This window comes from Pseudophryne corroboree, chromosome 1, assembly GCF_028390025.1.
Source record: "Pseudophryne corroboree isolate aPseCor3 chromosome 1, aPseCor3.hap2, whole genome shotgun sequence".
Classification (NCBI taxonomy): domain Eukaryota; kingdom Metazoa; phylum Chordata; class Amphibia; order Anura; family Myobatrachidae; genus Pseudophryne; species Pseudophryne corroboree.
Genome location: NC_086444.1, coordinates 347843998 through 347859231, shown reverse-complemented (window position 1 = coordinate 347859231; position 15234 = coordinate 347843998). Strand labels below are relative to the sequence as shown.

At 42.1% G+C, this 15234-nt stretch overlaps 1 protein-coding gene and 1 pseudogene across 3 annotated transcripts in view; both read right to left on the bottom strand.

Annotated features, from left to right (window-relative positions):
* Positions 1-555: 555 nt before the first annotated feature.
* CHFR (checkpoint with forkhead and ring finger domains) overlaps positions 556-15234 on the bottom strand; it is a 236239-nt gene continuing 221560 nt past the window's right edge. For all 3 annotated transcript variants that reach the window (XM_063964696.1, XM_063964695.1, XM_063964694.1), the window contains one exon: positions 556-1435. In XM_063964696.1, the coding sequence (XP_063820766.1) occupies positions 1393-1435 (43 nt within the window). In that variant the 3' untranslated portion in view covers positions 556-1392. The remainder of the gene's footprint in view (positions 1436-15234) is intronic.
* Positions 6109-6226, bottom strand: LOC134952083 (5S ribosomal RNA; annotated as a pseudogene).

Here is a 15234-nt window from a genome sequence, read left to right as displayed (position 1 = left end):
TAACCGCATCCACCTATTTCAGGTGCCGACCTAGTCACTGTCAACCAATAGTAGTCAACCCTATGATCCACATCCATTTCCCTATGGTCATGCAGCATGGCAGCTGGAAGTATGATCTGGGACCATTATACAGCATATGTTATTACAGCTGCAAGCAGTAACATACCCCCTAAAGCAGTCCTGAGATATCTGTTTTTACCACCACTCCCGTTACCTCCAAAACCATATTGCACTGCAGGTGTGGTAGATGTAACATGTGCACAGCTTTATTTTTACACTGCAATTTAGATTTCAGTTGGAACACACCCCATCCAAATCTAAATCTTTCTACAGGTTACATCTGCCGCATAACACGGTTTTGACCAGTTGCTTGCCTTTTCGCTTTGCTTACAATTATGAATCAGGCACATTGTGCAAACAGATGTCTCAATCAGTAGGATAATCAGTGTGTTTGTACATAATGTAGACAGCAGATTAGCATTGTGCATGAAAAGTTATATTGGAAAAAAAACAATCCCCATATTGTACTAGAATTAGAAAACATGGAAAATGTGGTTTGAGGTATAAACATTTACTAAAACATTTTCAGTTCCCTGTACTATAGAGTACTGTAACATATTGATAATCCATAGAAAAAAAGGATGGTATGAAAGGGGAGAGTACACATATATGTAAATCACATGTCTTGCAGGCATAAACCACAAGCAACACAAATATCTTGTTATGCAGGTCACATACACAGACAGCACAGTGCAAAGCAGGATCTTTCCAGGACTGCATTAGATGAATGAACTAATAATTCACCTCATTCTAACCCTTGTGCCGAAAAGAGAAGCAGAATTAACTTAATGGTTATGTGCACAACAAGCTGATGGCTGTAAATGTACGTAATCTCCTTGAATAGAAAGAGACTAGGGAGTAACCTGCACTGTAGTCACTTTTTTTTTTTTTAAATAAGTAAAATTAACCAAAAAGCCAAAAAGGTTATATACAATAGTATATTGTCCATCAACAGCAGCGATGTTCAGCAAAAAAGTTGTAATACAAACCCACATTGAACAGATCGTTCCAATGTTTACACCATTATTTACATGCATTTAACTGGAAGAAAGACATCTTGCATTGCATAATATTATCAGTCACCTTTTCTCTATCTTAAAACCATTGTAACTATGTAGAAAATTAACAGCAATTAAGCTGCCACCACCTTCTTATTACTCCAAAAGCATTTGTCTAAAGAGTGTACACAGTCTTGAAAATCAGGAATGGAGAGCTGCAGAAGACACGAGGACAGATATTCTGATGCCCAGATGACTCTTCGTTTCTGAGAATAAAGTAGTATAGTTCCACAGGTGACCTTAAAGGCGTCACTGATGGCAGATGATCCCAGACTTAGTTCTTGAAGCGGGTTTGTTCACAGATGTGGTTGAATTTCCTAGAAGGAAAGGACCGAGTTGCAGTTTCTATTTTATACAGCAAATGATCAAGGCTTGCTTGCATTTCTACATATACCTTAAAGGGTTTACCTGCTAATTACATTTCTGTACAGCACTCCATGGCAGCCCTAACATATGGATTAAACTATGGTAAGCGGTATTGGGGGGAAAAAACAAACACAGTAGGATTTGTTCATAGCATCACATTGTTGGAGCAGTACATAGGGGCCGATTCAGCATAAGCCGCTATTGTGCTGAAATCCCTATTAGACTGCGATTGCAGTTTAAGACCTTGCACATGCGCGATCACAGTCTAAGTCCTGTGAGGAAGCAGTGTCGGGGCGTCTGCGCACCATTTGAGGGGTGCGGTCCGGACAACACGTTAGTGTAAAGGGTTGTAGTTGTGCGATTTTTCACACAACTACAGCCCATGATGAATCGGGCCCATAGTACCTCACCTGTTAACTAACCCAAAAGGAAAGTGGGGTATAAAGAAACAATTTAGTGCATAACTGACTGGACTTAAGCTGGGCATACACTATACAGTTATCTGGTAAATCATCTGCCAGATCTGGCTGTTTGGAATGAAAATCGACCATTTGCTCCCAAAACATAGGAAAATGGACAAACCCTGTCATTCAGACAAACCGGTTAAATCACAGATTTAACTAATTTGTATGAATGACAGCTTTTGTTCGTTTTCCAGTGTTTGGGAGCAAATGGTCAATTGGAAAGAAAATCTTGTTAATGGATGAGGACAAATGACAACCAGTTAGATATGGCAGATGATCTGCCAGATAATTGTATAGTGTATGCTCAGTTTTACACTTCTTGTTTGTTCAGTGTCCCCTGTGGAATTTGAGAAAATATACGTTATGGTAAGAACTTACCGTTGATAACAGTATTTCTCCTAAGTCCACAGGATACATTGGGATATGGTGGAGCGACAGCGGATTTGCACCAATTGGTCAAAACTTTTCGGCCTCCCAGCATGCAACGGGCCCGTCCATATATCCCCGCCTCCTGGCTCAGGCAAATCAGTTGTTTTCCAACGCTCAAGACAGGAGCATCATGAAGAGCCTTAATAAGGCGAGAAGAACACACATGCACACCCTTCCATACAAGAGGGAAGAGATTAGTGAGTAAAAGGATCCTCAAATCAGGTGCGTCAGGGTGGGATCCCTGTGGACTTAGGAGAAATACTGTTATCAACGGTAAGTTCTTACCATAACGTATATTTCTCCTGCAGGGTCCACAGGGTATCCACAGGATAACATTGGGATGACCCAAAGCAATTTAGTGGTGGGGACGCTCCTGATTGGACAGGAGAATCCTTCGCCCGAATTCAGCGTTCTGAGAGGCGAAGGTATCAAGGCATAATGTCTAATGAATGTGTTAATGGAGAACGTGTGTCTACCTAACATATCTATTCTGCTGAAACAGCACATTGTGCTGCCCATAATGGACCTACCTTACAAGTACAATGAGCAGAGACATTAGCCGTAAACAGGGAGATCAGCTTGAGACTATGCTTCTGAAATTTTAATCCGAAGCCACTTAATCAGTGTTTGCTTATCCGCAGGCCATCCTCTCTTGTGAAATTCATAGAGAATGAAGAGTATCGGTCTTTCTGATGGCACTGGTATGATCCACGTAGAGCCTTAAGACACAGACTACATCTAACGATGCATCTCCAGCAGCAAAGTCCGGCCCCTGGTAGACAGAGACTACAATTTCTTTGATAAGATGGAATTTAGAAGCCACCTTAGGAAGATACCAGCGGTGCAAGTGGGCAGGTAGTACCGTTAAGACTTTAGCCACGAGTACACCGTACCCACGGCCGCCGCTCACTGTGACTGCACTGCCGCTGGCTGCTATGTGAGGGGAGGAGAGCGCAGTACAGCACCTCTCCTACCCCTCAATTATCTGTGATGTCCGGTCTCCCCTCCGGCGGTTGCTGCGGAGGGGGGTGATCTCAATAAGGCACCGGTTTGCCATCCAATCAGAGCTCCTGATTGGCTGCTGGTCTGCAAGCTCTGAACCGGCGGCTCATTTGAGGTACCCGTAGCCAGAGCTGCAGAGACTGGACTTCAGGAGCATTGAGGGGCAGGAGAGGCACTGTGCTGCGCTCTCCTGCCCTCACACAGCACAAACAAGCAGCGGTGAGCAGGGAGCACTGTATATCTGGCACTGTGGGGTCAATGTATATCTGGCACTGTGGGGTCAATGTATATCTGGCACTGTGGGGTCAATGTATATCTGGCACTATTGGGGGTCATGTGTATATGGCCCCCCATATGTGTATCACGCCCCCATTGTCATTGGCCACGCACCATGTGGCATTTGGCCACACCCATTTTTTGGGTGGCGTGCGCACACAGTACCTATAAGACATTGTTTCTACTTGCACCTCTGGAAGACACCCAGATTTGGCTCAAAGAACTGCTCTATCTGGATAAAAAATTCACAAATGGTGGATGACATAACAATGCCCCTAAATCTGAAATTCTTCTAACTGAAGCAAAATTCAGTAGAAAGAGAACTTTAGCTGTCAACCAATCTTTTAAGTGGTTCAAATGGGACAACTTAAAGAGCCTCAAGGACTAACTTAAGTCCCAAGGCACTGTAGGAAGAACAAAGGAAGGTTGAATGTGCAGCATTCCTTGGAAAAAATGTGCACACATCCTGTAGGTCAATAATTTTCTTTTGGAACCATACAGTCAATACTGACACTTGTACTCTCAAGGAAGTCAGCCATAAACCTTTATGCATTCCTGCCTGAAGGAATGCTAAGACTCTGGAAACTCTGAAAAACAAGGGTCAAATTTTTGATCCCTGCACCATTGAATATAGGCTTGCCATATTTGGTGATAAATGTGAGCTGAGGAAATCTTCTTTGCTCTGAGCATATTTAGAATTACCTGTTGTGAGAGTCCTCTTGCCTTCAGGATGGAAGTCTCGAGAGTCACTTCGTCAAAGACAGTCCATTTAGTGATAACAAGGACCCTGAGACGGTAGATCTGGCCATTGAAGGAGTAGAAATGGAGCATCCATTGACATCCTCTGCAGATCTGTGTACCATTGTCTTCTGGACCAAGCCGGAGCTATTAGTATCACAGCACGCTTACCTTGTCTTACCTTTCGTATCACCTTGTAGCACAAGGCAATTGGTGGAAACACATGAACCAGATGAAAGTTAACAAGTCATCCACAAGATCGCTCTGGGATTTATTCCTGACCAGTATGCGAAAACTTTGTTGTCCTGACAGGACGGCATGAGATGCATCTCCGGTAACCCCCATTATCTACCAGAGTTTTTAAGACCTTGGGGTGTAAGTCCATACATTTACCTGAATGGCGAGTTGACTGAGAAAATCTGCTTCCCAGTTTAGGACTCCCGGAATGAGTACTGCGGACAAGGCTGGATAATGAAGTTCTGCCCACCTTAAAGTGTGACTTACCTTCATTATGTTTTGGCTGCGAGATCCTCCCTGATAGTTGAGGTACGACATTGCCATTGCATGTCAGAGCAGATTTGAACTTGATTCATCAGCAGGATATTCTTTTCCTGAATAAATGCCATATATATGGCCTAAGGTTCTAATATATTTATTGTCAGGCAACTTTTCTTCCTTGGTCCACTGCCCCTCGAAGCAACTCCTTCCTGACACTTCACCCCAGCCTCACAGACTGGCATCCGTTGCCAGAGCTGCCATCTGATATCCAAAGGAGCCTTCCTTTGTTTAGGAAAGGATGTCCATAACCATCAAGCTATTCCCCTCCTAACTTCCTGAGGAAGACCATAATCTGCGCTTTTATTAACTGATGAAAAACATTTCTACTTCGAAAAGATCAGACATTGCAGATGTATCGAATGGAACTAAGTATACTCCATCATGTCAATTATCTACACCATCAAACCCATTACACGCATTACCGCATAAATGGATACCGTTTGACTGTGTAGCAACTTCTGAATCCTTAAGTGAATTTTGGATATTTTGTTCAGAGGTAAATTATTCTCTGAATACCCAATTCCAACACAGCCCCCAAGTGAGTCATCCGTTGTGATGTAACCAGAGACGACTTTGCCCAATTTATGAGCCAACCATATCTCTGTAACAAGCTGTTGTCTGTTACAGATGACACCGAACAATTCCTGAGGCTGTGCCAGGATTAATAAGTCATCGAGGTATGGGTTTTTATAAAATACTTATCTCCTGCTAACAGATATAAGATGCCATCACTGCCATAATTTTGGTGAATATTCTGGGAGCTGTTGTCAGGCAAATGGTAGGGTCTGAAATTGAGACTGGAGGATAACAACCTGACATAGCGCTGATGGAACAGTGCTATAGGAACATGTGGATAAGCATCCTGAATATTCCGGGATGCCCTAAATCCTCCTGCTCTATGGCAGAAATAATGGAACGTAAAGTCTCCATATGAAACCCGAGGCACCCAAAAGTAGTTGTTCAGATTGAGTATGGGCCAGAATGACCCATTTGGCTTCTGGACTAGAAACAGGTTGGAACACCTTCTCCTCACTGTGCAGGAGGAACTGAATTATCACTCCTGACTGAAGCACCTGAACTGCCTCTTGCATAGCCTTGATCTTCGTTTCCACTGAAGACGGGCTGGTACATTTTTTAATGAGGGAGTTTCTTGAAAACACCTACAGCACTTGGTATTACCAGGTGGTTTACATTCAAGTACTAACCAGGACCAACACTGCTTAGCTTCCAAGATCAGATAAGACTGGGCATGTCCAGTGTGGTATGGCTGTAGATCGTAACCGTGAGATACCGCTCTTTTGCACCCAGGCATCTGTAGTAGACTGCTGCCAGCTCTGTGCAAACTGAAGAAGTCAGCCTCCCACCCTGGGTCGCCCCAGGTGGAGGCCCTCACCATCAGGCTGATGGCTTATCTTCAGGTTCTAAAACGGTCCTCTTGTAGCCCAATACCTTTAAGTCTTGCCAGACTTGTTGGATTGGGACTGTATGCCTTTTACCCTTTCCTTTTGCTTTTCCTGGATTCCAAAAGAACCGGAAAACTGGAAACTAGGCTTAAATTTATGTGTGAAAAGAAACTTTATTTACTTGGCGTCCGATTCCAAAATACTGTTAATTCTTTACCAAAAATGAATATCTCCAATAACAAAGATAAGACTCCAGAACCTTACTGGATTCTGAGTCAGTACCATGTACATAGCCAACCTGCTCTGCGAGCTGCTACTGCTGCAGCTGCTGACTGAGAGGCAACTGTACCCATATCCAGGTCCGCTTATCGCTGCCTGTTTGATATGCAATATGGAATTTTTGCTCTCTAGATGCCATTGAAAGATCCCTTTTCAGTGCATCAGCCTAGGCTGCCATTGCACTATCTGAGCTGAAGCCAAGGCTGGTCTAATGATTGTCCCAGACAAAAGAAAAAATGGTCCTTAGAAAACCATCGAGTCTCCTATCTGTGACATAATTTATTTATGTTGAAAACCATAGTGCTAGATTTTCGCACCAATCTAAGACCTGCTAATCTACTTTGGGAGCCACCGTTTTTTTTTGTTTTTTTTAAAAACAGTACCCCTACTGGGCGTACCCAACATAATTTCCATCAGCTGTTTTGGGATGTTTAAACACAGTTGCCTTAGTTTCTAACACAGGCTCTGCTGCTTCTGAGGATAGAATGGCTTACATAGCACTAATTAGCTCAGGTATGTGCACTGAGCCGCCGAAGTGCAATGAGTCCTCATCCTCCGACGAATCCTCATCTAAACATGTGTAGACTGTGAAGATGTTGCATCATGTCTGTGTGATTTACTTACCACCAGCCTTTCAGCCTGCCTTTGTTAAGAGGCTGCCATTCCCTAGGTGGAAAACCTCAGAATGAAAGTTGCATGTAAAGGTTAATAGGATAACCTATCGCTGGTATAGGAGCTGGCATTACCTGTTCAGCTACATAATGTCTGTGCAAAGAAGCTCATGAAGTTTCAACCAGAACCTGTGCCTGCCTTGGTTATTTAAGAGGCTTTGGAGACAACTAAACAATTTTGCACATAATCCCATTGAACCAGTCCTGATAGGTTAACCTAGCTTTGCAAGACAACATGAAATAAGTGTTGGTGATGCTGTGGAAAATGTATTTTCCTCACCCATGCCGCTCTTAGATATGATAAATAAATCAGACACCTTTACAGTGTTATTATACAATCTGTGACTGTAATCACTTTAAAATTTGTTAAAGTGACTTACAATCTGACCCTACCCTGCTTTGCACCAGCATTGAGGATCGGAATACACAGTTTTAAAAACTGATGAAATTATAGTTAAGTCAGCAATCACACTAGCAGACAGTCACAGGTTATACATTAGTACAATAAGCAATATGAGCACATAAGTATGTAGGAGAAACATATTACTACATTACCTTACATAAGAGTTTTAAACGTATTCAGTTGCACAGCAAAATAAAACTACAGCAATAGTTATCAGACTCATAAGCATCAGGCACTTATCTAACTATTCGTACTCAAAGATAGATAGAGACTTAGTGCTGTATTACCAGGCTCAGTAGACTGGGATACAGGTAGACTCACCCAGGACCGATCAATATGTTTGCTAACGCTGAGTGGATCCAGGCACTAATCGTGTACACAATCGCTCCGTGAACCTATAGTGAACACAGACACCCAAGTGAACACTGCGCACCAGTCACACAGCTGCTTATCCTGTGACTGGGTCACCTGAGTACACAGCGTCTCAGACGGAAGCGGGAAAAGCAGTTCATGGCGGAAGACTCCGAGTAAACTGGCGGAAGCTGCGCTGGCGACTGTTTGGTAGTCTCCTCCCAAAACAGTGTGGCTGTGTCCACGTCTAAGCGGAACCAATGCCTTACCTTCTCCCCGTGCTCCGGCCACAGCCTGGTAACGTCTGCTGGACCTGCTAGTATATCAGACGCCCGACGAAACAGCACTGTACTAGTGGGTAAGCGTTGTCGCGACCTGGTGGGGAGTTGTTGGAGCGACTCTTTCTAAGGTACGTATAAGACACTTTTTAGAAAGATCACTCAGAAAAAATAGTAAGACTATAAAAATAAAATAAGAAAGTTTATGGCTGCTAAAAAACAGCAGCCCTCTAATCCATGGACTAACTCCTGCCGCACCAAACGAAAAACTGATTTGCCTGAGCCAGGAGGCAGGGATATATGGATGGGCCCGTTGCATGCTGGAAGGCTGAAAAGCTTTACCCGTTGGTGCAAATCTGCTGTGTCTTCACCATATCCCAATATATCCTGTGGACCCTGCAGGAGAAATGAACAGTAATGGTGCCCATACATTTGTGTGATTGAGCACGATGGGATATCGTGCTTCGATTTCCCTTGCAGATTTAATCAAACAGATGATGGTCTGTTTAAAGGTTATCCAGACCCATTTTTCAATTGCATAATGGAGAAAGAGGTCTGAATCCGGTCCTATGATCATTCTTAAGAGCTTTTAGCAAAAAATAAAAAGAAAAGAAGGGGGCAAGTAGCTTTCAACCTGGCCAAAACCACCTTGCACTTCAAAACATCAATTATTCTAGGTACACTTGCACACAGTTTTTGAAGGAACTTGGCAGGGAGGTTGTTCCAAACATCTTCGAGAACTAAACACAGATCTTCTATGGATGCAGGCTTGCTCAAATGTTTCTGTCTGTCTCTTCATGTAATCCCAGACAGACTCGATGTTGAGATCAGGGCTCTGTGGGAGGCATATCATAACTTCCAGGACTACTTATAGTTCTGAGGCTGCCGCTGCTACATAGATATTGTTTGAAATGTGAACTGATGTTTTTGGAATAAACATCCTGACAAACATGAGTGCTGGTCTTTGTGCTTTTTCCATAAAGTAAGTAAGTGTGTGTGTGTGTGTGTGTGTGTGTGTGTGTATGTGTATGTATGGATATTTTTTTTTATTATTAATAAAAACAATTATAATGCTTGGTTGTTTCCTCTAGCCATTTCAATAACCAGCACCTGACTTCTCTTATTGGGATATCACTGCCTCCTATTTTCCAGAAACCAGTACCAGATTAAACCAGTCAATGGGGTTAACGTTGTAACAGGGAAACAAACAGCATGTAGTCTCCTTGCCATAACGTTAACCAGACCCAAACTGGTCAGCCCAGGGGTGGAATTCCTCAGAAAGTCAGGTCCCCAAAAATGAAATGGGGTTCTCCCTCCAGAGTAACTACCTATTCCACGCACCCCTGGTAGATGGGTGACAGGTTAATGGCAATAAATAATGTGCTGTTCTTCCGATGTGCGCATAGTGACAGCTCTCTATAATGAACGTCACTGTATTTAAACTCTTCATCAGACGTCTGAACCTAAGTCCCCATTCCTTATGGTGCCAGGGTACAAACAGCAGGAGTGTCCATAAGTGTCACCATCATCTCTCCAACATGGTCCAATCTGCAAGTGCCCAAATGTGGTGGCAGCTCAGGAATCCAGAGCAGCATCTTGCAATGGTAGTTTCTAGTTTCCTTAAGAGATGTTCTCACTAATGGGTGCAGACACTCTGGGAGAAGCTAATCAAGCCTCTGCCCAATCTACTCCAAGCACTCCATAAAAAATAAAAAAGGGTAGGAGAGGCAGCTCTGAAAAGAACATCCGGTTCTGACTGGCACTTGAAAATAAAGTGCTAAATGGCCAATAGTGACTTGGAGATATCAGACCTAATGCTTCCAGAAAAAATCCGAACTATATGATGATACACTTTGAGAAAGTCCGGGAGTCAGACAAAATGCATAGCTGATGGGACTGGAGTTATGGTAGCAACATTGCATCTACTCATTACAGTGCAATTCTTAAAGGGACCAGAGTTTCTGCTGCAGAAAATTGCAATATAATCATGGGGTAAAGCACCAGGAAGACACTTAAAAGTGGTCAAGTTATTTCACCATGTTAATAAGAAACATAGTAAAAATGGATTCAGTGACATGGTTGTAGTTCAATATCAAGGGACTAGCTAGCTGTTCCAAAGTGACAAAAGGATTTTTGATACGAATCATTAAATCCACTCCTCTTAGTCCAATCCAGGGGGGTAATTCCAAGTTGATCGCAGCAGGATTTTTGTTAGCAATTGGGCAAAACCATGTGCACTGCAGGGGAGACAGATATAACAAGTGCAGAGAGAGTTAGATTTGGGTGTGGTGTGTTCAATCTGCAATCTAATTTGCAGTGTAAAAATAAAGCAGCCAGTATTTACCATGCACAGAAACAATATAACCCACCCACATCTAACTCTTTCTGCACATGTTATATCTGCCTCCCCTGCAGTACACATGGTTTTGCCCAATTGCGAACAAAAATCCTGCTGCGATCAACTTGGAATTACCCCCCTGGTGCGAGTCTAAGAATGGACTTTCAAAAACATGTTACAGACCATGGTCTTGTAAGTTTTTAAGAGATTTCCCACTAATTGTTCATGGTTGCCTGCCTTATGTTTCCCTAAGAAGTGCCATTAAATATTCTTAAAAGAATATCCCATGCAGCTTTTTCAGCCCAATTCAACCGACCATCGAAGCTCTCATCTTGAATCAGTTCTCTTATTTGAGGTCCTACAAGTACAAAGATGCCCTTTTTGATCTTTGCAATACTGATCCTTGGGATTTTTTTTCTTAGATTTTCTTTGATTCATTGCTTTAACAAAGTTCTTCATAAGACCAAGCGTTATATAAAGTGGAGGTAGATCGAATTTTACCTGGATCAACAAGTGGTGTACTAACAACAGTCTTCTTTCCTGAACGAACTCTTACCACCAAGTGGCTAGAAATGGTGGCTTAGTCAGAAAAGGTTTACGTGCTTAGGCCGGGATGAATTCCCTTTATCATGGACCAAGTGAGACTGGCTGTACATACTGTGTAATTCTATAAATGACTGAATGATAATCTAGGTCAATCCTTCCTTTAACTGTACCACATTGTATGTAATATCTTCTGATTGGCCGTGCACCACGGCCAACCAGAAGATAGTATACGTGTCGTATGCGGGAGCATGCAATTGACCGTACAAACTGTACGATCCACACAATAGGTCATTCCGATTTACCTGTAACATACCGTGCAAGTGTATACCCAGCCTTAGTCATCACTCCTATTACTCATCATGCTCAAAGTGCATCATCCAGCAGAATGTGCCGCAACGGTTTATTTTGTACCTTTAACTTATACTAATGTTCCCATAACAGTATACTGTACTTAAAGACGACACTACAATTTCCTAAAGGGAGGCGATCACGTTTCACCCCTATGCAGTGTGATATACCCCCTTACACGTTCCCCACTACTGTGCTGACCTGGCTGCCCCCTCCCGGATGGTGCATGCAGCCTTTATATTGGCAAGTATGATTTGAACTACTGATTTGCAGTCCATGAAAACAGGTACAGATCCACAATTTTAGAAGCTTCTGTAAGAGTAACAGTATTCAATTTTTTTTCTTCCAGCAGTGGAATATTGAATATTCTCACAATATTTTCACTCTATGTATCATCAAATATTTGTTTTGAACGTTGTCACAACCAAATATTGGGAGTTCTATTGTTTCTGTGCAGGGTAAATACTGGCTGCTTTGTTTTTACACTGTAATTTAGATTTCAGATTGAACACACCCCACCCAAATCTAACTCTCTCTGCACATGTTATATATGCCCGCCCTGCAGTGCACATAGGGGGTAATTCTGAGTTCCTGCTGCGATCAACTCAGAATTACCCCCCGGTTTTGCCCAACTGCTAACAAATTTGCTGCTACGATCAACTCTGAGTTTTACCCCCTCCCTATATACCTTCCAAGAAAGGACAGCTTTTTCAGTGTCTAATCAGATGACCAAGGTTTAACACAAGGCTGCCATACAATATAAAAGGTGTGGGGTACCACTTGATAGATAAAATAGTTTAACAATTGTAGTAGCCGCAGGTAGAGAAAATTGTGTGGAACTAATGAAAGCTAGTAGAATTATAAGCAGACAATAATTAGGGAGCAGCATTTAAATGCATCCAATGGTACAGGACAGTTGGAACAATAAATATTTCTCAAAAAAAAGAAGAAAAAAAACACACCAAGCACAGCCTGGTGAAAGGAAAATAAAACTAATTAATATAGATACGAGTAAAGTCCCCCATACATCAGAACCCCATTTCCTGACCCGACTAGAATTGCCGGCAATCGTGATCGGTCTGGGTTCGGAAATTCTTCATTTTTAAAAAGACCCAATTCGCAATCCCGACCGAAGATTTTTAAAGCATGTTTAATATTCCTGATTCCCTGAACCAGAGGATGAGGGATTGAAAAATTGCCACAATACGCAGGTAATATATGTGGGGCATAATACCTACAGCTTCCAAGCAGCAGTACAAACAATGGGAAAATACCCAACTCAAAGACAACCATATTAAAAGAGACTGCGCTATGTAGGATATAAAAAACCAGAATAAAATCTCTCTCAGAGAACCTCTCTTACTTTCAGGCACAACTCTACATAATGCCCCGACTGGCATAATCTGTTAGACCAACGTCTTTCTAGACTAATACCCTCACGTAAGGCCATTTCTATCTATTATAAATTCCTAAGGTAGGACCTAGACAATTACGTGGTCAGCCAGGGTATGTTCCAATGGCTGACAATTCCAAACTCTTTCTATAAAAGACTTAGTACGAGGATTGCTGAAACCATGCAAACTGCTGACTGCTAGTACATATGAGCTTTTCTTAAATGTGTACCATAGGACTTATTTGTCCCCCCACAGACAGTATAGAATGGGTCTATCCGGTTTTCATACTTGCCCTACATGTATCAGGGATAGACTGACTTTTATTACGGTCTTTGGAAGTGTCCAGTGGTCCAGGCCTTTTGGAGGCGGATAAGGCAGGAGGCCAATTTTGTGCCTTTTACTCCTGAGTGGGTTCATTCTGGGCATTTGTTTGAGGGGCAGAGGCTTACTATGTACAGTAGGAAGTTACTGCATGCTGTAAGTGCTGTGGCAAAAAAAGACCATGCAACAAGAATGGATACACCCAACCATTTTAAAATATTTAATTATATAGGGAGAAACTTACTTTTATTTTTCTAATGGACTGGGTGGAGATGTTTGCTAAGGAGAAGGGGGTCTCTTCCTTTTTTGATACATGGGAAAGTTTTTTTGCAACTCTGCCAACCTCAACTCAATCCCAGATCTATCACAGCATGCGTCTGACCCAAGGGTACAAAACTCAAATTCTTTTGCCCGACGGGTGAGTGCCAGACATCCTTTTCTTTTACTTTTGTTTTTAATAGTGTCTCTCACTTACATCCATATCAAAGCATAAAGTATGTGTCTGTATATTACACAAGTCTTAGGCTATATGAACGTCTATATATTGAAACGAATGCCCATGGGAGTGCACTGGGATAAGTTTACTGCATATTACTGTGAGTAATGTTTTTCTGCTTGACTCATATGCCTACAATGTTATTCCTTCAATAAGCAAAAACATCGAGAGCACAGAGTGTCTAGTCACAGGACAATGACCATATAACAAAATGAAGAGGGCATTTGTTACCAGTACTGTATACAGTAAGCGCTCACACGCAGAGTACGGTCTGTTTTCTGACTAACAGTTTTTCAAGTTGACATTACCCTTATTTTTCTTCTATTATATGGAAGATGGAACAATGTGAGACAGCACAAGTAGAGTATGTGGAGCACTACAAAAAGTGTTTATTTCTCTGATTTTTGAAAGAGACCCAGGTAATATTAGTGACAATATTCACAATTTTCTGGTTGTGCTATCCTACCTTAAATAATATCCAAAGAAAACTTAGAAAAATAATAGATACTATGGATGCACACTCTCTTAAAACATAACTTTCATTTAATTGCTATACACAGCAGCAACGGGATCCAGGCAGCATACCGGTGTTTGGGATGCCGGCATTCGGAATACACTGGTCACAAGACCGGCGCTGGGATCCCAATATCGATCACAATGCCGGCACTTGAATCCCGACTGTTGGCATCTGATCAAAAGTATGCCAGGGAGGGTTAGGATTAGGCTGCGGGGAGGGAGAGTTAGGGTTAGGCATTAAAATGGAAGAGAGTTAGGGTTAGGTTGCGGGTTAGTGGGGGTTATTATACTTACCTAGCAGGTGTTGGGGATTCTGCGCATCGGGATGCCACTTTCGGGCCTTCTGACCGCAGGCATTCCAAGCACCAGGATCCTGATACCATCCTTCAGCAACATATACACTTTAGCTGTATTTATACAATCCACTGACATGATCTCTGTGATCGGTTTCCGTACCACCACCCATATGAGTGTTTCCACTGCATAATCAATACAGGAACAGCATACTTCGACCATATTCATACAACCCACTGAATTGATCTCTCTAACCAGTTATTGGACCACCCACATGGGGGACAGAGCAGAACACATGAGATTTCAACATATACAGTGAGATCACTTAACCAATGGCCATATTAAAGCAGCATTTTTGAACAGCGATTTAAACAATTTATATTATAATAAAGAAATTAGATAGACTTTTATATGTGAGCTGTAGTACAGTTAACATACTGAGATAATGACACATTTATGCATATTATATTATATATCTATATAATATATACACATAATATATAAAATATATGTCATTATCCCAGTAGGGGGACGAAAAATGTGGGATTTTGAATTTCGGATTAGGGTAACTCAACATGTACTATATTAAAGGGCAGGGTGAGACCAAACATAGTTATTAGCTTAATAGCTTATTAGCTATTAGCC